At 41.4% G+C, this 25,578-nt stretch overlaps 1 protein-coding gene across 1 annotated transcript in view; it reads left to right on the plus strand.

Annotated features, from left to right (window-relative positions):
• LHCGR (luteinizing hormone/choriogonadotropin receptor) overlaps positions 1-25,578 on the plus strand; it is a 64,564-nt gene that overhangs the window by 30,996 nt on the left and 7,990 nt on the right. Inside the window, exons 7-9 of the mRNA XM_054474735.1 lie at positions 5,937-6,005; positions 10,977-11,051; positions 21,529-21,714. Coding sequence (XP_054330710.1) covers positions 5,937-6,005; positions 10,977-11,051; positions 21,529-21,714 — 330 coding nt within the window. The remainder of the gene's footprint in view (positions 1-5,936; positions 6,006-10,976; positions 11,052-21,528; positions 21,715-25,578) is intronic.

Raw genomic sequence — 25,578 nt, forward strand, 5'->3', positions numbered from 1 at the left:
AGAACTAAGAATCCAATCAAAGTTTATGCATTTCATTTTTGCTGTTATTTCCCTTTGTCCTCCCATCCTCACTACCCACATCTCCCCCCATCTCCCAAACTGTCCAGCTTCCTTCCTCTGTTCTGTGTGACATAGGATCCTTTGAGGAGCCCAAGACAGTTGTCTGGATTCAGCTGACTATATTGCCATGACTAGATTCAGGTCAAATATTCCTACAAGAACACTGCAAAGGGGGTGCTGTGTCTCTCACACTACATCAAACCAGGAAGTACATTATGTCACACTGTCCCACTACTTGGCTGCTTGCTTAAGGCAGTGACTGCCAGATCTCTATTGTAAGAGCACATTTTCCTCTGTCATTAATAAGTAAACTATGGTGGTACACTTTGAGTTTGTGTGACTATTCAGTTGGCCAACAACTTTTCATCCAATGGTTTCAGGCTCCACTGATTATTCAGTTGTTACAAAGGGAGTTACAAAATGGTAGTTTTTACATGCTATCATTCTTCTACATGTATTAGCCAACAACTTTCTGTAAAGAAGATGCTTACTTTTTCCCCCTTTCCCTATTCTCTCTTGGTCTGTCTCTTTTTGAGTATCACAATAGAATGTGAATTTTTCAAAAAACTTATACAACATCTTAGAATCCTTTTTTTTTTTTTTTTTTTTTTTTTTTTTGAGACAGAGTCTCACTCTTTCACCCAGGCTGGACTGCAGTGGCGCTATCTCAGCTCACTGTACGCTCCGCCTCCTGGGTTCACGCCATTCTCCCGCCTCAGCTTCCGGAGTAGCTGGGACCACAGGCACCCACAACCACGCCTGGCTAATTTTTTGTATTTTTAATAGAGACGGAGTTTCACTGTGTTAGCCAGGATGGTCTTGATCTCCTGACCTCGTGATCCGCCCACCTCGGCCTCCCAAAGTGCTGGGATTACAGGCATGAGCCACCGTGCCCAGCCTAGAATCCTTTATTGTTATCATTCTTTCTGATGCCTGTCACCCTTTTTATTATTACATATAGTAAAGACATATAAGTTGACATGAACATGGCTGAGGTAGAAGGAAACATGAAAACTCAGAGCTGCTGAGAGGCAGGAGGCACAGCAATACAGGGAGAGGGATCCATTTTTATAGAGACTATGAACCCCCAGAAATGGGGGGACCCTGATTCATAACTAGGGTTACAGCAGCACATAGTAGTAACCAGGTCAGAGTCACCCATCTAACCACTGCCAGCACATCCACTAGAGAAGTGTCTTCATACATAAGGAATTATTCAGCTATCAAAGGACTTCAGCAAAGTTCCACATAGGGAAGAAAGTGGTGAATTTAGGACTTCTTTTCTTTAGAATGCTGTTTGTATAGTCATTTGAGAAAAAAAAATTTGCTTACAAATGTACCACCATATTTTCTAAAAGATATCTTCTAAAACAGTATGCTTTGCCTTTTAGCAATGGGTCCACTTTTTTGAGACCCTGAATATCTGTAAACATAAATTAAGCTTTCTTCTTCGAAATCATCCAGAAACCAGGTGATCCAAAAGGAAAATACAGAAGAATGTCTAATACTGTTAATATTAGAATCCCAGAAATGCTTTTAAAGCCCCAGGATATTTGGGGTTCATTATAAAGCAGCATTCAGAATTAGAGTATCATCTGTGATTAATATCTAAAGCCCAAATCTTATTTTGAACAAAAAGGTGCCATTCTGTCTGATTCACAATTACTGACATTTGAGTAGAGAACCTAGACAATGCTTTAAAGTTAGGTACAGCTATTGTAATAGAGGAGAAGTTGGGGGAGGTGAAAAATCTTCATTTTTGTGCCTGTGACAAAATCCTCAAAGTAAAGCAAAGGAAGCCTTCCTCATTTAATTCTGACACCATGACGTTTTGGAAAAAAGTTATCTGAAGTGACTCTCCAGATGTTTTTTTAAGGGCATTAAAAGCATTGTGCAAGACTGACAGCATGAGGTCTCCCACTCACATTTGTAATTTCTCCAAAGTAAAGAAGCTTCTCTTTTAATCACAACAAGGTAGCACATTCTATTGTGTGTGACCGGTAAGAAAAGAGACAAGAGCAACTGAAACAGTGGGCCACATTGTTTAGAAAGTTGAGACAAGCAGGACTGAGGCTATTCAGAAAAAAAAAAAAAAAAGACATGGAAAATGTCTAAAGACAAAAAAGTCCATGACGCTAGTACAGACCAAAGATGTTTGAGAGCCTTCAGCATGTGAGTACATTTGGGGCAGTCTAGCCCACTGACCTGACTTGCTCTGCCCAGGAAGAGAAAGACCCCCTACTTCATTGGAGAAGGATGATAGTTCAATTAAACAAGATGCCTGTATTTCACAGAAATCCTGTCCAGAGCATGGAAAGGGAGATCCTTTACCTCTGTTCTGGTCAGAAGGCTGGAGGCTACTGAAAAATATAATAATAATAATAAGACCAATACATTAAGCATTTATTGTATTCCAGAACCTACTTATAAATGTTTAACATGTATTTATATTTTTAGTCCTTACAATAGCTTTATGAGGTTGATACTATTATCATATTTTCAGATTAGGAAACTAATGTACAGAGAGGGTAAGTAACTTGCCCAAAGTAATTCAGATTGTAAGCAGCAGAGCTGGGATTCAAGCAGTTGGGTTCAGTGCCTGCAGATTTAACCACAAGGGTACACTTGCAACACTGTGAGTCTAACAGAAAAGCATAAAATCCTAACATGTATCAAACAAGGATCAGGGAAGCATGCAGCTGTGATGAGTAATGGGCATCTAGACAACTGTTAGCAGCTTTGGTGAAAACAAAGCAAGGGCTATCTTTTCTTCATCTACTACATGTGTAGTGCGATCATCACTTAGAAGGTAGAGAAAGCAATTCAGGGACTAGACTCTGGACACAATTCTAAGCCAACGACCATCTGATTTGCCCCATGGGAATGATGAGAACAGTATCATCCTATGATATACCCTAGGGCAAGGGTTCTCAAACTGGCATACTGAAGGCTCACTGGGAGAGTTTGTTATAAAAGTGCATATTTTTGGATACCACTATTAGTTTCTGATTTAGTAGGTCTGAGTCTGCATTTTTGACAAGCAACTCCAGGTGATTCTAATTCAGTGGATGGAGAAGAAAGTTTTGACAAATACTGGTCAAGAGTCTAAGAAATCAAACTTAAGGAAGTTCAGAAAAAAGGGTGTGATTCCTTTATCTAAAAGAGACTGCTATAAAGGAATTCAACCCCTAAAATGGCAGGAGACTGCCAAAGACTAATATCCTTGGTGTAAAATTTAAAAAAATTCTGGTGAAATTGAGCTTCTAAGGAGGCAACAAGGTTGTGTATAATTATGCAAGACAACAGGCATCAACCCTGTACCTATGTTCTCAGATTCCACAACATAGAAGGGGAAGAAAACTACTGAGAGCGGCATCCAGTAATCCAATACAGGAGAGCTAGTATGTGAAGCTGATTGGCTTTGCCTCCCTTGCTTTATCATCATCTGACCCATGATTATATTTTATGTTTTTATTGTTTGCCTCCTCCAGAGAAACATATCCTCCTGTATCTAGAACAGTGCCTGGCACCTGGGAGTATTACAGTAAATATACATTAAATGAATGGGATGACCAAATGAGAATATGTAAGATGAATTTCTTACCATAAATCATAACCAAACAAGTTTGAAGGCTACTGACTTAGATGGAAATATAAGTTATTTGAGAAAGGCCTGTGGTGTGATGTAAAGTTAAGCTCCTTGTATCTGCCAAGACCCTAACTTCTCTTTGCAGGGTTGCTGGAAGCTGGCCAGGGACAGGCTGTGGGGTGTAACTTGAGAAATGGTTTGGAAACATGCTTCAGATTCTACAATATAGAAGGGGATGAAAACTATTGAAAGTGGCATCCAGTAATCCAATATGGGAGAGCTAGTATGTGAAGCTGTTAACTCTGAAGAATCTCAGAAGAAAGCATATGACATCCTGGGAAACCACGGAAGCCTCCCCTTCCCGGGGAAGGGCAAAGCCACTGCTTTACCCAGGCTATTGACTGAGCTAGGCATCAGGCATTCTGTGAGGCCCCAGGAGTTTAAGAAATGAATTAAATACACTCCCCTGCCCTCTTTGAACTGAATCTAACGAGGAGACTTAAGAACTATTTTGTAATCTCTAGTTATATTTTCTGAATTTCAGAGCTTAAATATTATACTTCAACATGAGTCACACCTTTATTTATATGTTGGTTTGTCTCAGCTGTGTTGTGGGTTGGTAGAAGGAGACCATACATACATACACACAGAGTACATACATGCTGTTGATGTTACACACATAAACACACCCCACAAAGTGAAGCTCCATGCTCATTTTGTTTAACAAAGACTAGAGAGGCCTTGCAGACAACAGCTACCTGGAACAGGAACAAGTGAAGCATGTTTCTGAACCATTTCTCAAGTCACACCCCACAGCCTGTCCCTGGCCAGCTTCCAGCAACCCTGCAAAGGGAAGTTAGGGTCTTGGCAGATATAAGGAGCTTAACTTTACATCACACCACAGCCCTTTCTCACGTTGGTTTTACATCATCATTCACAAAGAATTTATACAAATATTTCCATCTAAGTCAGTAGCTTTCAAGCTTGTTTGGCTATGATTTATGGTAAGAAATTCCCATTTGGTCATCTAATTTATTTAATATATATTTACTGTAATACTCCCAGGTGCCACGCACTGTTCTAGATACAGGAGGATATGTTCTCATGGAGGAGGTAAACAATAAAAACGTAAAATATAATCATGGGTCAGATGATGATAAAGCAATGGAAGCAAAGCAAATCAGGGAAGGAGTATAGGGAAAGTAGGGGGAAACAGGAAATTGGTGTTTTATATAGGGCAGCCAGTAAAGGCCCCACTGAGAACATGACACGAAATACAATCCTGCAGGAAGAGGATGGGTAGGCCATGAGGATATCAGCGGAGGAAAAGTAAAAAGAATCAGCAAAATTGATGTGCTGGATGTAGCCCCAGACAAAGCATATCCTAGTCCCATTTATGCCAGTTGTAGGCTTTAGACAAGTCACTTTCCCTCACTGAGCCTATTTCCTTCTTTACAAATGACAATGTGCTGCTTGATTCCCTCTAGACTCCTTTGTGGCTCAAACATTTCCCTGTATCTGTGTTCTAAGGATCCTCTTATGTCTTATTCTGGGTAGAAGTATATATGTATGTGTGTGTGTGTGTGTGTGTGTGTGCGTGTGTGTATTTATAGGTATATACCATAAAAAATGATGGGATAAAATTTCATAAACATTAATACCCTAATTACTTGCAAAATGCTCTAATACTTTTTATTTTTTCTATGTAGTTTTTTAAAATGCTGGTTATGCCCAAGTAAATTGATTCACTATCCACTAATGGTCTTAAAGAACTGTTTACAGACATTGAAATCTTCTTGGTTGTGGAGCCAAATCTGACATCAGCAAAACCACATACTCTTCCAAGAAAAAAAAAAAAGTGGGCTCAGTGCTGGAGGCTTCCTCTGCCCTCAGCTTTCAACACCCAGAAAACCCATATGCCCACACAGGCCTGCAAAACCAAAGGAAAGGCTTAAGTGTTAAACAGCTCTGGCCTTGGATCCCAGCTATGCCACTGTTTTCCTTTGACATTAAGCAAGCTAAATAACCACACTGAGGGTTAGGCTTCTTGTCGGTATAATGGAAATGATGATGAGGATTAAATCATAAAATAAACATAGAGTGGCTGACGAAGTATCTAGCACTTAATAGACACTTAATAAATTGATGGTGGTGGTGATGATGGAGAACTAGATATTATGAATGCCTGTAATAATCTTAGTAATATATGTTACAGGAGGAAAAATGTGTTTCCAAACTGTTTCTTTCAGTTTCTTCCCATTCCTAAACCCTCTCCTCCCTCCTTCAGCAAACTATATGGAAATGGATTTGAAGAAGTACAAAGTCATGCGTTCAATGGGACGACACTGACTTCACTGTAAGTATTTGCTTATTTCCCCAGCTCACGAATAAAAATGAAATATTACTCTGGCTACAAGATCACATTCAATCTTCAACAACTAACTCAGGGCAAAAATAAACTTTCAAGTGGCTAGCCCTCAGTGTTTCATGCATGTTACTAGGCAACTGGCTGGCTAGAAACCCCAGAGCACCCTGATTTCAAAGACAGATGCAGCCTGGATACATTGAAGTTGACAGTTTACTGCAATATTCAACACCCTACTTTATGCCTCCTGCAACTCAGTGCCTCCCTCTCTAGCCCCCTCACTCAGGTTGATGGTGTGTTAGAGGAAGCAGAATTTCAGAAAGAAATTCTTCCCCTGGCCCCACTGCAGAGAAATCAGATAACACCACCATTTACCAGTCTAATCAGCCACAATAGACCCACTCAGAGAGTCCCATCTCTGTACTGCTAGTGTGGGAGGAAGCTCATTTTCCACAAGGTAGGGAGCTTTGTGTTTTCACCACACCCTACCCAGTTCTTGATGTTAACAACCTTTAACTCAAGAAGAGCATCGCTACTGTTTCCCTCACTGTTCTCAACCTTTCTTTCCTTCTATGGATCCTCTTCTAAAAGAGTGGCATATTCACAAAGTTTGTGGGGCTGGGAACATTTGAACCATAGCAAGTACAGGGTGAGGTCGTAGTCACCCTACAATTTGTGCATAATAAAAACTAAGAGCACATGAAAAGTTCAATTAAAGCCAAAATTAAGGAAAATAAACAAAAAAGGCTTTTAAAATAAATAAGTTGTATAAACCATGATCTATACTAATGCTTCTCAAATTTTTACACACCTATGAAGAACCTGCAGATTGTTAAAACACAGATTCCTGGGCCCTACCCCCAGAAACTTGGATTCAGTGGATCTAGGTAGGGCCTGAGAATTTGCAATTTTAACAAGCTTCAGGAGATGCTGATGCTGTCAGTCTGAAGTTGGGTAGCACAGTCTAAAGTTGGGTAGCAATATTCTGTACAATATGCTATTTATTTTTAATTATAGATATGTAACCAAAGCCTCTATTATATTGATATGTGCTATATAGTTTGGTGGCTAAAAGAATAGACTTCAGAGTGAGTGGGACTCAAACTCCAGTCCCACTATTTAACAGCTGGTATGACCTTAAGCAAGTTACTTAACCGATCTAAGCCACAGTGTCTTCATTCATAAAATGGATCCACTAATAGGTTTGTTTTGAAAATTTCATATCCTCAGTACTTAACGTTGTGCCTGGCATATAGTAGGTGCTTATTTATTATATACTATATAATATAATTAATTATAAGTAAACAATTAAACAAGATTATACTTTTGTGTGCTTAGCACAGCACAGTAGCACATACTAAGTGTTCAAGAAATTGTAGAATTTTTAAAGTTGTTCTCCTATCATGGGGTGAATTTGCTCTCATGTTCTTTTTGACTTGATGGCTTAATGAAAGGTTCATTAACAAAAACTCTTAAGTTAATGAAGTGTTCACTCTGGCCAATTAAATCGATTTCTGACAAACTTAAATCAGAGGCATTTATATCATCTCCTGGCACAGTTCTCTCAGATGCCTCATTCCATTATTCACTCTACAAATGTTTACCAAGCATCAGCTGTGTTTGAAGAAACATGCTATATTTTGAGGGGAAATGAAGATGATTAAGTCCTAGTGTCGCCCTACAGGAGCTTACAGCATAGGAAGAAGCATCTCCAAATGGTGTATAAACTGCACATTGAGTACTAACTAAAACAGAAGGCAAAGCATGAAGCCTCCCCAGAAAGAGGTAAAGTCCTCTGGGATTTCAAAGGCAGGAGGAAAGGAAAGTATAGAAAGCCTCTGAGAAAGATGGGCTTTGAGCTGGGCATAACTTAGGCAAAAAGAGAGGAAAAATGCCTTCCAAGCAGAGGACAGCCAGAAGAATGGTCCAGAGGAGGAAGTATAGGATGTGTTCATAGACCAGCAAACAGTACCTTCTAGATATGAGTCAGGGACAAAACAGGAAGGGCCTTAGACGCCATAGTAAAGAGTTTAGGCTCTCTTCTCTAGAAAATGAGAAGCCATTGAAAGTTCTGAGATGGAAGTATGAGATGAGTGCTTAAAGAAGGTTCATCTGTTAGCAGGAAGGACAGAAGGCTGGAAGGGGTAGGGCAGGGCTACAGACACAAATGCCAGGGTCATCTGAATAGAGGGGATAGCTGAAGTCCTGTGTGGCTAAGATCACCTGAACAGGGGGAAAAATAAAAGAACTGAATATTAAATTAAAGGGAAACAAGATGAGCAAGAGAAGCAAGAGCAAAATAAAACAGATGGGAGGAAAACCAACACAGTATGTCTGTGTGAGGTCAGGAAAAACAGAAATTTAGGAGGTAAGATTTCAGGTGGTCAGTAGCATTTCAGCTGTTACAGAGATGCCAAAATGGACATGAACTATGAAAAGTTCAATTAGTCAACATTCTGTATATCCTGTATCTCACTGTTGCAAGAAAGAGGAAATCAAGAACATGAGTCAGTTTGCCAAGAACAAACTTAATTTCATTCAACAAACATTTATTAAGCACCACTGATATACTAAGCACCATGTTAGGTACTGAGTCTGCAATGGTAGAAAGGTCACAGTCCCTGCCCTCATGAAGTTTCTGTTCTATCAGAAGAGACAGACCAAAAAAATCAAATAATAGATAAAATTATTACAAGGGTAATCTATACTGTGAAGGAAATAACCTGTTACTGAGATCTGAGAGAGTATGAGGGGTGACCAATTTAGGCAAGGTACCCAGGATGGCCTCACTGAGGACGTGATATTTAGGCTGAGCCTGAAGGATGACAAGGATTCCACTGTGTCAACAGTGAGGGAAGCACGTTACAGAAAGAGGGAGCAGATGTGCAAAGGTCCTGAGTTGGAAAAGGAACTAAGTTGGTGAGTCCCAGGAATTGAGAGGAGGCCAGTGTGGCTGGAGGGTCTTTAGCAAGGGGGAGACTGTAGATGAAGGAGACGGAGCAAGATTGAGCAGCCATGGGAAAGAAGTCTGAATTCTCTTCTAAGGGCAAGGTCACCCATTAAAGAGTTTAAGTAGCAGGGGAGGAGCAGTTTTCAAAACTGTCAAGCAAAATTTTCAAACGATACATTCAGCCCTTCTTCATAAACAGACCTGTCCAAAGTTGTTCAGAACACAATGATACCGAAGTCCTGCAAAGTTCGCAAACACCTGACTTACTAAGGCAGCACAGGAAAGACAGGGGCAGCCGCAGAAGGTGGCCCTGAGGCATCTGAGGGGTCTAGGAGTCAGTCCCTACTGTTCCCAGAGCACCCTAGCTGGGAATACTTTGGCGGAGCTTGTGGGATCTTCCACTGTGCTTCAAAAGGTCATCCTGCCTGTGCTTCTCACACCTGCAAGGTCACGTCATTGGGAGAATTCTCAAAAGTGACCCCCAGGAAAATGTGGGAAATTGATTTATTTTTTGACTAAGCTGCATAATACAGAGTTATCAGTATACAGAAAGATCTGAGTTTTAATAAAACATGTGAAATGTTCTGTCATGAAATTTGAACAATTAATCTGACTGGGCTGACACAAGAATAATTTGCTCACAGAGCCCAGTTTCAATGATTTATAACTATAACTGAACATAATTAAAACAAACCAAATCAGGAAGAAGAGCCATGGAGGTTTAGGAAGAAAAATTTATTTTGATTTAGATTTTAAACAGCAATTGATGACAAGAGATGACAATCTCATCTCTTTGAAAGTAGAAATACACCCAGGGGATGGGACGACGTGAGATTGACAGGTGGATTCTGATGAAAGAGCTGAGGGTTTCCAAAGAAAATGCTTAGTAGAAATGTGGAAAACAGCCACCCAGAGAGTGAGATGCAGGGGTTTTTGCAGTTCTTAAACGGCAATGAAGGTGGGAAATGGGTGTTAGTATGTTTGTTTTGCTGTGTACACGGTAATGTGGTAAGAGAATCATGTTCGCATGCTTGAAATCATCACATCAGTGACAGATGCACACTGTTCCCACCATCCAGGGTTTTCCAGAGCTCTGTGAATCACAATCATTCTCTTATAGAGAGGAAGTGCTCAAAAGAAGGCTGGCAGACTTAAGCCCAGGGATTCCTCTTCTAGCTCCCTTGACTACTCAAAGAAGGGCCTGTGCTTAGAGATACCAGTGTCAGGGCCCAGAAAGGAAGCTGCCTAGGAGGACCAGATTGTGCTGCTCCTAAGGAGTTTAGCCTAAATGACTTTGAGCTCAAGGCAGCAGAGCCCTCAGGGAGCTACTTTATAACAGATTTGGCTTCTTCCACAGCCTTGAGAGTAGTGGCCCTCAACACTTTTTCCATGACACACACATACACCTGGCGATGATCATTTACACTGCACAGCCCCATGGGGCAATTTTCTACAGAGGCTGTAAGTCCTCCTCTTTCTCACCCACTGAGAAATGCATATCTGAAAGAAAAAGAATGCAAATTACACTATAAAAGGGATAACTTTGAATGGACCCTACTTTTTCAAATATTTGCAAACTTCATTATATTACTATTAGCACACTCTGAGACCTCCAAGGTCACAATGACTGAGAGGCTAACAAAGAGTAGGCTGCACTTCAGCCCTTCAGTCTTGGCATCTTGGAGCAGCATTTTCATCCTTATCCAGCTGTCTGGTGGTAAACTTTCATAACTCCAAGACAGGGGGGGTGAGTACTTTAAGCTGTAGGACAGAGTTCTACCAAGTGAGGGGGGGAATGGAAGAAAAAAGGTGTGGCCAACACACATGCCAGTAATTTCATAATTTCACTAAGAACTAGCATGTCTTTTTCCCACTCTCCCTCCACTCACCCTTTTACCCCTTTCTAACCCTATACATCATGTACATAGGTTGGTCTAAACATGTGTATATGCAGCTATGAATGCTTACACATGAGGTACAAACTCCACTAAGGAAAATATCCTTCCCCACAGGGAGCTAAAGGAAAATGTACATCTGGAGAAGATGCACAATGGAGCCTTCCGTGGGGCCACAGGGCCGAAAATCTTGTGAGTAGAATGGTGCCGCCTCCCCTCCCTGCCCAGTGTACCCCAACAGGACTGCTTAGGGTGTCCCTCCACATCATACCCAAGCTGATATGTGAGACATCAGCCTCTACACCTGAAAAGGCTGCTGTTGGAAAGACAAAGTGTATCACAGCTGCCATAATAAAGTACCCCAAACCGAGAGGCTTAGACAACAGAAATTTTGTCTTATGGTTCTGGAAGCTAGATGTCCAAAATCAAGGTGTCAGCAGGGGTCGGCTCCCTCTGAGGGCTGTGAAGAAAGCATCTATTCCAGGACTCTCCTAGCTTGTGCTAGTTCTTTCTGGTTGTGGCAGCATAACTCCAATCTTCACATGGTACACTGTGTATGTGTGTGCGTGTGTGTGTGTGTGTGTGTATCTCCAAATTGCCCGTTTTAATAAGAATAGCAGTCATATTGGATTAGAGCCCACCTGAATAACCTCATTTTAACTTCATTACCTCTGTAAAGACCTTATCTCCAAATAAGGTCTGAGGTACTGGGAACATCAAGATATGAATTTTAGCTGGAGGATACAATTCAACCCATAACTCCAAATATTGGGGGGTGGCCTCATGTGCTGGCAAAGAGGCTGGCTACCCACCTGGAATCCACTCATGGGAATCTAAGGCCAAAGATCTGGCATGCCCCTGGCACTTGGCTGGACAGGGCTGAGCTGCTGCCAGACTCTCTGAGGGTGCAAGGATTAGGGCCAGCCTCTCTCAGTTAAAGGGGGTTTAAAGGATACATAGGAAATTGTTTCCAAGACGGCTGAATAGGAACAGCTCCAGTCTGCAGCTCCCAGCAAGATCCATGCCGAAAACGGGTGATTTCTGCATTTCCAACTGAAGTACCTGGTTCATCTCATTGGGACTGGCTGGACAGTGGGTGCAGCCCACAGAGGGCCAGCTGAAGCAGGGCAGGGCGCCGCCTCACCCAGGGAGCACAAGGGATCCAGGGATTTCCCTTTCCTAGGCAAGGGAAGCTGTGAGAGACTGTACCTGGAGGAACGGTACACTCCTGACCAAATACTGTGCTTTTCCCATGGTCTTCACAACCAGCAGACCAGGAGATTCCCTCCTGTGCCTAGCTCACTGGGTCCCATGCTCACAGAGCCCAGCAAGCTAAGATCCATTGGCTTGAAGTTCTTGCTGCTAGCACAGCAGTCTAAGATAGACCTGAGACGCTGGAGCTTGGTGGGCGGAGGGACATCCGCCATTGCTGAGGCTTGAGTAGGTGGTTTTATGCACACAGTGTAAACAAAGCTGCCAGGAAGCTCAAACTGGGCGGAGCCCAGTGCAGCTCAGCAAGGCTGACTGCCTCTCTAGATTCCACCTCTGTGGGCAGGACATATCTGAACAAAGGCAGCAGCCACAGTCAGGGAATTACAGAGAAAACCCTCATCTCTCTGGGACAGAGCACCTAGGGGAAGGGGCAGCTGTGGGCACAGCTTCTGCAGACTTAAACGTCCCTGCCTGACAGCTCTGAAGAGAACAGTGGTTCTCCCAGCACAGCGTTCAAGCTCTGATAACAGACAGACTGCCTCCTCAAGGGGTCCCTGACCCCCATGTAGCTTGACTGGGAGACACATCCCAGTAGGGGCTGACAAACACCTCACACAGGAGAGCTCTGGCCGGCATCTGACAGGTGCCCCTCTGGGACAAAGCTTCCAGAGGAAGGATCAGTCAGCAATACTTGCTGTTCTGCAGCCTCTGCTGGTGACATCCAAGCAAACAGGGTCTGGAGTGGATCTCCAGCAAACTCCAACAGACCTGCAGCTGACGGGCCTGACTGTTAGAAGGAAAACTCACAAACAGAAAGGAATAGCATCAACATCAACAAAAAGGGCATCCATACCAAAACCCCATCTGTAGCTCACCAACATCAATGACCGAAGGTAGATAAAACCACAAAGATGGGGAGAAACCAGAGCAGAAAGGCTGAAAATTCCAAAAACCAGAACATCGCTTCTCCTCCAAAGGATCACCACTCCTCACCAGCAAGGGAACAAAACTGGTCGGAGAATGAGTTTGACAAGTTGACAGAAGTAGGCTTCAGAAGGTGGGTAATAACAAACTTCTCCAAGCCAAAGGAGCATGTTCTAACCCATCACAAGGAAGCTAAAAACCATGAAAAAAGGTTAGGCGAATGGCTAACTAGAATAATCAGTGTAGAAAAGAACATAAATGACCTGACGGAGCTGAAAAACACAGCATAAGAACTTTGTGAAGCATACCTAAGCTTCAATAACCAACTAGATCAAGTGGAAGAAACTATATCAGTCATTGAAGATCAAATTAATGAAATAAAGCAAGAAGACAAGATTAGAGAAAAAAAGTGAAAACAAACGAACAAAGTCCCAAGAAATATGGGACTATGTTAAAAGACCATATCTACGTTTGATTGGTGTACCTGAAAGTGATGGGGAGAATGGAACCAAGTTAGAAAACACTCCTGGATATTATCCAGAACTTCTCCAAGCTAGCAAAGCAGGCCAACATTCAAATTCAGGAAATACAGAGAACACCACAAAGATACTCCTCCAGAAGAGCCATCTCAAGACACATAATTGTCAGATTCACCAAGGTTGAAATGAAGGAAAAAATGTTAAGGGCAGCCAGAGAGAAAGGTTGGGTTACCCACAAAGGGAAGCCCATCAGACTAATAGCTGATCTCTCAGCAGAAACCCTACAAGCCAGAAAAGAGTGGGAGCCAATATTCAACATTCTTAAAGAAAAGAATTTGCAACCCAGAATTTCATATCCAGCCAAATTAAGCTTCTTAAGTGAAGGAGAAATAAAATCCTTTACAGACAAGCAAATGCTGAGAGATTTTGTCACCACCAGGCCTGCCATACAAGACCTCCTAAAGGAAGCACTAAACATGGAAAGGAAGAACCAGTACCAGCCACTGCAAAAACATACCAAATTGTAAAGGCCATCAATGCTATGAAGAAACTGCATCAACTAACAGGCAAAATAACCAGCTAGCATCATAATGACAGAATTAAATTCACACATAACAATTTTTTTTAATTATTATTATACTTTAAGTTTTAGGGTACATGTGCACAATGTGCAGGTTAGTTACATATGTATACATGTGCCATGCTGGTGTGCTGCACCCATTAACTCGTCATTTAGCATTAGGTATATCTCCTAATGCTATCCCTCCCCCCTCTCCCCACCCCACAACAGTCCCCAGAGTGTGATGTTCCCCCTCCTGTGTCCATGTGTTCTCATTGTTCAATTCCCATCTGTGAGTGAGAACATGCGGTGTTTGGTTTTTTGTCCTTGCGATAGTTTACTGAGAATGATGATTTCCAATTTCATCCATGTCCCTACAAAGGACATGAACTCATCATTTTTTATGGCTGCATAGTATTCCATGGTCACACATAACAATATTAATCTTAAATGTAAATGGGCTAAATGCCCCAAATAAAAGACACAAACTGGCAAATTGGATAATGAGTCAAGACCCATCAGTGTGCTGTATTCAGGAGACCCATCTCACATGCAAAGACACACATAGGCTCAAACTAAAGGGCTGGAGGAAGATCTACCAAGCAAAGGGAAAGTAAAAAAAAAAGCAGGGGTTGCAGTCCTAGTCTCTGATAAAATAGACTTTAAACCAACAAAGATCAAAAGAGACAAAGAAGGCCATTACATAATGGTATAGAGATGAATTCAATAAGAAGAGCTAACTCTCCTAAATATATATGCACCCAACACAGGAGCATCCAGATTCATAAAGCAAGTTCTTAGAGACCTACGAAGAGACTTAGACTCCCACACAATAATAATGGGAGACTTTAACATCCAACTGTCGATACTAGGCAGATCAAAGAGACACAAAATTAACAAGGATATCCAGGACTTGAACTCAGCTATGGACCAAGCAGACCTAATAGACATCTACAGAACTCTCCACCCCAAATCAGCAGAATATACATTCTTCTCAGCACCATATAGCATTTATCTAAAACTGACCACATAATTGGAAGTAAAACACTCCTCACCAAATGTAAAAGAACAGAAATCACAACAAACTGTCTCTCAGACCACAGTGCCATCAAATTAAAACTCAGGATTAAGAAACTCACTCAAAACCGCACAACTACATAGAAACTGAACAACCTGCTCCTGAATGACTACTGGGTACATAACGAAATGAAGGCAGAAATAAAGATGTTCTTTGAAACCAATAAGAACAAAGACACAATATACCAGAATCTCTGGGACACATTTAAAGCAGTGTGTAGAGGGAAATTTATAGCACTAAATGCCCACAAGGAAACGCAGGAAAGATCTAAAATTGACACCCTAACATCACAATTAAAAGAACTAGAGAAGCAAGAGCAAACACATTCAAAAGCTAGCAGAGGGCAAGAAATAACTAAGATCAGAGCAGAACTGAAGGAGACACAGACACAAAAAACCCTTCAAAAAATCAATGAATCCAGGAGCTGGTTTTTTGAAAAGATCAACAAAATTGATAGACTGCTAGCAAGACTAATAAAGAAGGAAAGAGAGAAGAATCAAATAGACGCAATAAAAAATGATAAAGGGGATATCACCACCGATCCCACAGAAATACAAACTACCATCAGAGAATACTATAAACACCTCTATGCAAATAAACTAGAAAATCTAGAAGAAATGGATAAATTCCTGGACACATATACCCTCCCAAGACTAAACCAGGAAGAGGTTGAATCTCTGAATAGACCAATAACAGGTCCTGAAATTGAGGCAATAGTTAACAGCCTACCAACCAAAAAGAGTCCAGGACCAGGCAGATTCACAGCCGAATTCTACCAGAGGTACAAAGAGGAGCTGGTACCATTCGTTCTGAAACTATTCCAATCAATAGAAAGAGAGGGAATCCTCCCTAACTCATTTTATGAGGCCAACATCATCCTGATACCAAAACCTGGCAGAGTACACCACAAAAAAAGGGAATTTTAAGCCAATATCCCTGATGAACATCAATGCGAAAATCCTCAATAAAATACCGGCAAACCAAATCCAGCAGCACATGAAAAAGCTTATCCACCACGATCAAGTCGGCTTCATCCCTGGGATGCAAGGCTGGTTCAACATATGCAAACCAATAAATGTAATCCATCACATAAACAGAACCAATGACAAAAAACACATGATTATCTCAATAGATGCAGAAAAGGCCTTCGACAAAATTCAACAGCCCTTCATGCTAAAAACACTCAATAAACTAGGTATTTATGGAATGTATCTCAAAATAATAAGAGCTATCTATGACAAACCCACAGCCAATATCATACTGAATGGGCAAAAACCAGAAGCATTCCCTTTGAAAACTGGCACAAGACAGGGATGCCCTCTCTCACCACTCCTATTCAACATAGTATTGGAAGTTCTGGCCAGGGCAATCAGGCAAGAGAAAGAAATAAAGGGTATTCAATTAGGAAAAGAGGAAGTCAAATTGTCTCTGTTTGCAGATGACATCATTGTATATTTAGAAAACCCCATCGTCTCCGCCCAAAATCTCCTTAAGCTGATAAGCAACTTCAGCGAAGTCTTAGGATACAAGATCAATGTGCAAAAATCACAAGCGTTCCTATTCACCAATAAGAAATGAACAGACAGCCAAATCATGAGTGAACTCACATTCACAATTACTACAAAGAGAATAAAATACCTGGGAATCCAACTTACAAGGGAGGTGAAGGACCTCTTCAAGGAGAACTACAAACCACTGCTCAACAAAATAAAAGAGGACACAAACAAATGGCATTCCCCATTTAATAAATGATGTTGGGAAAACTCGCTAGCTATATGCAGAAAGCTGAAACTGGATCCCTTCCTTAAACCTTATACAAAAATTAACTCAAGATGGATTAAAGACTTAAATGTAAGACCTAAAAACATAAAAATCTAGAAGAAAACCTAGGCAATACCATTAAGACCACAGGCATGGGCAAAGACTTCATGAGTAAAACACCAAAAGCAATGGCAACAAAAGCCAAAATTGACAAATGAGATCTAATTAAACTAAAGAGCTTCTGCACAGCAAAAGAAACTATCAGCAGAGTAAACAGGCAACCTAGAGAATTGGAGAAAATTTTTGCAATCTATCCATCTGACAAAGGGCTAATATCCAGAATCTACAAAGAAGTTAAACAAATTTACAAGAAAAAAACAAACAAACCCATCAAAAAATGGGCGAAGGATATGAACAGACACTTCTCAAAAGAAGACATTTGTTCAGCCAACAGACCTGTGAAAAAATGCTCATCATCACTGGTCATGAGAGAAATGCAAATCAAAACCACAATGAGATACCATCTCATGCCAGTTAGAATGGCCATCATTAAAAAGTCAGGACACAACAGATGCTGGAGAGGATGTGGAGAAATAGGAACACTTTTACACTGTTGGTGGGAGTGTAAATTAGTTCAATCATTGTGAAAGACAGTGTGGTGATTCCTCAAGGATCTAGAACTAGAAATACCATTTGACCAAGCAATCCCATTACTGGGTATATACCCAAAGGATTGTACTACTAAAGGATCATGCTATAAAGACACATGCACACATATGTTTATTGTGGCACCATTCACAATAGCAAAGACTTGGAACCAACCCAAATGTCCATCAATAATAGACTGGATAAAGAAAATGTGGCACATATATACCATGAAATACTATGCAGCCATAAAAAAGATAAGTTCACGTCCTTTGCAGGGACATGGATGAAGCTGGAAAGCATCATTCTCAGCAAACTATCACAAGGACAGAAAACTAAACACCACATGTTCTCACTCATAAGTGGGAGTTGATCAATGAGAACACATCGACACAGGGAGGGAAACATCACACACCAGGGCCTGTTGGGGGGTGGGCAGCTGGGGTAGGGACAGCATTAGAAGAAATACCTAATGTAAATGACAAGTTGATGGGTGCAGCAAACCAACATGGCATATGTATACCTATGTAACAAACCTGCACGTTTTGCACATGTACCCTAGAACTTAAAATATTTAAAAAAAAAAAAAAGATACATGAGAAAGTTAGGAGGAATAGAACATTGAATCTGACAAAGGCTGAAACATCCAACATGAAACATCCAACATCCTGCAGAGAGCTGAAGCTGCAGTCAGGCTTCAGGGAGAAATGCAACAGAGTTCCAGATACTGTGCTGCTCTCACACAGGGCAACCAGTTGTCCCATCATAGAGGCGGCAGTCCACGACGCCCTACTCTAGCAGATGTTATTTATCCAACAAACATTGATTGAACCTATCCTGTGTACCAGGCACCATGGTGAACAGACAGTAGTAAGTAAAATAGCCCTGGTCCTTGCCCTAAACGAGATGACCGTCACATAAGGAAGACAACAACAAACGCAAAGCAATAAACAGGCATGTCATTTTACAATGAGAAAAGTTCTAGAAAAATGGTGAGCAGGGTAACCCAGTTCATTTGTTTGTTTATTCATCCGTTTATTCACTAACTCTTATGAACCCATACTATGTGGTAAGTCACTGGATTAGGCATCAGGGAAATGGCAGAGAATAAGAAGAGACAAACACTTCTGCCTTCATAGGATGGGGAAGACAGACAAGGATCGAATAAGTAAATAAAATATGTAGTCGTCCAAATGCTATTGGTTGTAGAGGAGAAAACTCATTTGGTTGAGGGGAAAGGAGTTCTGGAGAGGGGGAATTACTATTTTAAAGGGGATGGTGAGGGAAGACTATCCTGAAAAAGTGTCGTTTGAACGAACACCTAAAGGAACTAAGAGAGCAAGTTACGTGATTATCTGCAGGAAAAGTGTTCCAGGAGGGGGAACAGCAAAAGCAAAGGCCTGAGACAGAATCTTGCCTTGTGTATTTGAAGAACAGCAAGGAGGCCAACATGGCAGAGTGAGCAAAGAAGGGAATCACAGAATATGAGGACAGAGACGTGGCAGAGAGCTGGATCATGGGGGGGCCTGTGGTCACTTATATGGACTTTGTCTTTTTTTAAGTGAGATGGGGAGGCTTTGGGGTTTTGAGCAAGGGAAGGAAATGAGCTATCCTTGTTATTCTTCATACTGTAGATCCCGCCAGGATCAACTCATGGCTCTGTCTAATTTCTGTCTCCACCATTATAAAACCCAAAGTCTGTCTACTTCCTAGCTCCTGCCCCTATCAGCCCCTCACTCTCTATTTCCTAACTCCTTCCTGCTATCCACTTTTGACTCTCGACTTCCCATTCCTGCCACTGTTGAGCCCTGACTGTGCTAGTTCCTAGCTCCCACTGTCAACTCCTGACTTCACCTATTTCCTAGCTCCTGCCACTGTCCAGTTCTCACTCTGTCTACTTCGTAAGTCCTGCCACTATCGACCTCTGACTCTATTTCCTAACTCCCTCCACTAAAATTCCTACATCTTTCTGCTTCCTAACTTCTGTCATTGTCAATCCTAACTCCCTCTAATATCCACTCAACCCCATAACTCTGTTTACTTATGACTTCCACCACCTTGTAGCTCCTTCCCACTGCTTTCTCTGCTCTCAACTTCTGGCAGCCTTATCCTAGGGGTCTTTTTCTGCATGTCTCATATGCAAAGCATACCAGACTCCAAATCTTGTAGGTTGGCTGAATACTCTCCTGTTTAGCACATCCTGTAGGCAGAGCTGTTACAGCAAGCTGGCCATCTACTTGGTCACTAGGCAAACAAAGAGAGCTGCCTCTGGCTCAGGTGCAAAACACAACCAACCCACTGTGTTCCTAAGACCCCTGCATGACAGTATTTGCTTGAAGAGCTGCTTGGTTAGCTCCTTAGAAGTGACTGTGGGCACTACAGACCCCTACACTCTCATGTCCAAAACACTAGCACCAGACCTAGGTCTCTTCCTTCCCAAGGGGTTGTTCTCGTTATACCCCTAGGATCTGAATCATATCTAAAAGCATCCACTCCACCCTTACTCAAAAAGTATTTCTCCCACTAGTCTGTTACTGAGACTGAAAACCCACTATCAGAGGTTCACTCCCTTGTAATGAGGCCTTACTGTTTCTAAGAACCTAATTTTAAATGTACCCACTCAAAAGACAAACAAAAAAGCCACCAGATCTTCAAAGAGCTCAATCCCTAACATGTCCGAGATAAAAACCTATAAAGCAGAATGAGAACCCTGGTTACCTAAATCAACAGGGACACAAAAGCAGGAAAGTCTGAAGCCCCTGAGACAAATTTTGCTGCCTTAATTTTTCCACTGAGGGCCTACACCATCATCATTCCATGTCGTCAAGTTCATCTTCCATCAATCACCTGTTGGTCCCCTCCCATGTGCTGAACACCAAGTCTTGGGAACGATTGCTGAGGGGAGTTGCGCTGCTGGAAAAGTTTTGTGAGGCATCAGCAGCAGCCACTTAGAAGATGAGCAGAATTGTTTAATTCCCACTGACTCTTTTCTCCTAACACTTAACATGTTTGGAATTTTCTTGGACCTTGCCTCAAGTCTAGTAAAACCAAAGAGTTCAGGACCTTGTTGACAAATCCTGAGCTTTTCACACAGTTTGGCTTGCAAGGCTGAGTGCTTGCTTGCTTTGAACAGATGAATCAAGTTTGCATTAGAGAACATGCATTCTGCTTCCTAGGTAGATGATGGCTAATGCCACACAGCAGCTCTTAATAAGTAACCAGGCTATGCTTCATGGAAACCTCTCCTGCAGGGCTTAATCAATCAAAGACTGAGGCATCTGAAGCCCCGAATAATTTCCCCTGGGGTAGAGCACAAAAGCTGATGTAACTGCATGTGCTGGCTGTCGCATAAAGCAAGTGGTTACTTCACTTCCGCTAAGTGGAGAGAAGTGGAGGAAGAGAGAGGGCGGGGAGGAAGAGAGAGGGTGGGGAAAAGGAGTTGGAAGAGGGGAGAGAGAGAGAAATGCTAATAAATGTATGGTAGGTGCAAGGAGTTATACTTAACCTTGAAAAGAATAATGAGGCACACATGAGAAAAAATACAGACTCGCTTTTCTGAATTCAGATCTTAGTGAGAGTAATTGAAATGGAGAATTAAGGGGAAAGCAAGATGGAGAAAAGATTCCTCAGAGCCTATAATGATAATATTGTTGAGGGGAGGTTTAATTCTCTGAATGAAATGTATAAAATATGGCCGGGTGCGGTGGCTCATGCATGTAATCCCAGCACTTCGAGGGGCCAAGGCGGGCGGATCACGAGGTCAGATCGAGACCATCCTGGCTAACACGGTGAAACCCCCGTCTCTTAGCCGGGCGTGGTGGCGGGTGCCTGTAGTCCCAGCTACTCGGGAGGCTGAGGCAGGAGAATGGCGTGAACCCGGGAGGCGGAGCTTGCAGTGAGCCAAGATCGTGCCACTGCACTCCAGCCTGGGCGACGGAGCGACACTCCGTCTCAAAAAAAAAAATGTATAAAATAAATAAATAAAAAGCATTTCTCCCCTTTATTGTTCAGGGATATTTCTTCCACCAAATTGCAGGCCCTGCCGAGCTATGGCCTAGAGTCCATTCAGAGGCTAATTGCCACGTCATCCTATTCTCTAAAAAAATTGCCATCAAGAGAAACATTTGCCAATCTCCTGGAGGCCACGTTGACTTACCCCAGCCACTGCTGTGCTTTTAGAAACTTGCCAACAAAAGAGTAAGTAAAAACCAGAAGGTAAAGCCTACCCAACCTGTGGCAGAAATTCAAATTTCAAAATAGTCAATGAGTAGACAGCTCCACTCCCCTTCACTCCCTGCCTTCTTGGCCAGCTCCATAGACATGGGGTCACTTTCAAATAGATAAGAAGAAAACAAAGTGTTCTGTTTCCTTGTGGAAACTGCTACCAAATAGTTGATTCACCCTGCAGCTAGAAGACCTTCGTAGCCAATTCTTGGTAAACTGAATTAGAGGCCATTTTAGCATTTGCAGAATGGAGTACAAAACTGGCATCTCAAAGGATTTGTTCTAATCCTTATCAGAGAGCATCATTTTTTTAAGTGGAGGAAGAAGCCTCAGGAGGGCAAAATTTACCTAATGTTTTAATCTTTAATTTAAAAATGGACACAAAATATTACAGAAAGTTTTCAAAACTATTTCTCTCCTAGTAGACGAGCATCTTCCATTTCAGAACAGAATTACAGCTAAAGATAAGCTTAGTATGGGAACAGAAAGGGAATGAGCTCCTGCATGATTTGCATCCAGTAGTGGGTATCTGATTCCGTTCAGTCCAGGGTGGGGGACATGGTGGCAGAATGTCGTTCTTTCCTCAGAGCACTGTTTTCCAGACTTTTTTGACTGAGATGCATAGTAACAAATACTTTTGTATTGCAACCCAGTACATGTCACATACATAACAGAAATAAAGCAGAGTGATACTTAACTTTTTAATATGTAATATGCTGATATTTTCTTATTTTACTCTATTTTATGCTTTTTTTATTTTTAATGCCAGTCTTGATGCACTCTATTGCTTTCATGACCCACCAATGGGTCACACAACTCACAGTTGGAACAACACTGCCCTAAAGGGTTATTACTGCAGCCTAAGGAGATAGGCTCCATTCAATTAATTAGATAAGGCACTGAGAGAGTGACACCAGATGCTGCTGTCGTTGTTTGGAATCAACCAAAATGAATTATTTATAATTAATCAACCAGTATGCATTATTTGTACCTTGCATATAGGAGGTTCAGCTCCACCTGAGGCTTTTGGGGTAGCTGAGAAGACAAAACACTTGCTGTATTCACAGAGTCATGCACCATTAACTGATCTTCCAAAACATTAACTGAGCACTTACTATGTTTCAAATACTGTGTGAAAGCCTCAGGTTACAAAGATAAGTCACAGACAGCTGTATGGGAGCAACACACAAGAGAGCCAATATTTAAGTCCAACACAGCAAATGTTATGACAGATCTGAGAACAGAACAGTGTTCTGGGAGCACTGAAGAAGAGTTTGTTAATGGCAGCAGGGATTATGGAAGGCTTCCTGAGGGAAGTGATTTATGCTGAGTCTTGAAGAACAGGCAGGAGTTGTCTAGACAGAGTGAGAAAAAGCAGGCAAAGAAGATAGAATAGCTCATGTGAAGACCCAAAGGCAAGAGAGAGTAGATGAAACCCCCTCAGAAAAATTGAAACATGGACACATGGAAGAAGATGAGTCAGAAGAGGAAGCCAAGGAGATGTGGGCCATGATGGTCTGAGTGCCAGGCCCAGTCATTTAGAGGATTGGGAGCCAGGAAGACTTTTAAGCAAGATGACTCAAATTTGCTTTTATAAAATACCACTTTGCAGCAAGGTAGAGGATGGTTTGGAGGTGAGCAAAGCTGGTGAGAGACCAATTAGGAAAATGACAGAGATACTGGTTTATGATAAAGTTGATCCTGGATACTCACATTTTTTTGGCAAAGAAATCACATCCCTTCTGAAATTACTGGCATGTGAAAATTTTAGTTCAGGGATTTTTATTCCAGTAGGTGAAACAGACAAAGTATTCCTGCAAGGAATTGTCTCATAAGTATTGTAGAAGAATAATACATAGAAATGTCCAATTTGAATTGCCTCATTTATCCTTCCTCATCAGTAAAGGTTGAGGCCCTCACAGCCTGCTCTCTTTCCCATTTTTCTTTTTTCTTGGCAGGGGCGGGGAGGAGGTGTGGCTTATTTTCATTTATTGACCTGACTAATGGGTAGGTAGGTGATCATTCTGTGAGAAATCATTGAGCTATACATTCATGTTTTACCTGCTTTGTGTGTGTTACAATTCAATTTTCTGATGTTTTACAAATTGCTATTACAATATAAGTCTATTTGAAACTTATGAAAAGGAAAATAGGCAAATGTCATATATCTTTTCTGGTTGCAGCCTTGCACCCCACTGCCCTCAGGGAAACTTGATCTGACTTCACCAAGTAGCCTTTTGGAATTAGTCCCTTCTGAGCCTGTCCTTTTCCATAATGTCCAAATTCTTAATGAATGCAGTTGATAAACCTTGTAATAATGTGTCAACAGCATGATACTTCTTTCATAGAATATGCATGAATTGTGTAGAAACAATGCATTGTCCCATCAGAGAAGATGCAAATTTCATTCTCTATGAAAACAAAGATGGATTGTCATGAGAATGCCATCAGGGCAGTAAATATGAGGAGAGAAGAAATAAGAGACAGTCAGGGGCATTTGTAATTAGGAAGAAACCACTGTTTTTTTTTTCTGTAGACCTCCTCTGTGGACAACCACTATTTTTTTAATTCAACTTTTATTTTAGATACAGGGGGTACATGTACCAGTTTGTTACATGAGTATATTGCATCCAGGAAGTGAGCATAATACTCGATAGGTAGTTTTCAACCCATACCTCCCTCCTTCCCTGCCCCTCTAGTATTCTGCAGTTCCTGTTGTTCCCATGTTTATGTTCATATGTTCCCAGTGTTTAGCTCCCTCTTATAAGTGAGAAGATGCAGTATTTGGTTTTTTAATCTTGAATTAATTCACTTAAGATTATGGCTTCCAGCTCCATCCATGTTGCTCCAAAAGACATGATTTTTTATGGCTGCATAGAATTATATTGTATATATGTACCACATTTTCTTTATCCAATCCAGGCACCCAGGTTGATTCTATGTCTTTGTTATTGTGAATAGCATAGCAATGACCATACAAGCACAAGTGTCTTTTTGGTATAATGATCTATTTCATTGGGTATATACCGAGTAATCAGATTGCTGAGTTGAATAGTAGCTCTGCTTTAAGTTCTTTTAGAAATCTCCAAACTGATTTCCACAGTGGATGAACTAATTTACCCTCCCACCAACAGTGTATGAGCATTCCCTTTTCTCAAACTGTAAAAGTCCTAAAAGAAAACCTAGGAAATACCCTTCGTGACATCAGCCTTGGCAAAGAATTTTTAGCTAAGTCCTCAAAAGCAATTGCAACAAAAACAAAAATTGACAAGTGGGACCTAATTAAACTACAGAGCTTCCGCACAGCAAAAGAAACTATCAACAGAGTAAACAGACAGCCTACAGAATGGGAAACAATATTCACAAACTATGCATTTGACAAAAGTCTAATATCCAGAATCTATAATGAAATTAAACACACCAACAAGCAAAAAAATAAATAACCCCATTAAATATGGGCAAAGGGCATGAATAGAACAGCATTTTTTCATACATTTGTTGGCTGCTTGTATGTCTTCTAAAGAAAAAATGCTCATCATCACTAATCATCAGAGAAATGCAAATCAAAACCACAATGAGAAAAACAACAGATGCTGGCAAGGCTGTGGAAGAAAAGGGAATGTTTATACCCTATTTCTTTATTCATTTGCATCTCCCTTAAATTTCATGTCTAGGTAAGTGCTCCCCCAGGTGAAAACAGGCCTCATTTTATTTTATTGGTATTTCTCCCCTTTCCATAGGCTAAACTTCTTAGAGGGAAAGATGGAGGAGTAGGGAGCACCCACGTATGTTTCTGCACATAAGAAAAAATAACCTGAAATTCACATCATAATGTCA

Source organism: Pongo pygmaeus, chromosome 12 (genome assembly GCF_028885625.2).
Source record: "Pongo pygmaeus isolate AG05252 chromosome 12, NHGRI_mPonPyg2-v2.0_pri, whole genome shotgun sequence".
NCBI classification, from domain to species: domain Eukaryota; kingdom Metazoa; phylum Chordata; class Mammalia; order Primates; family Hominidae; genus Pongo; species Pongo pygmaeus.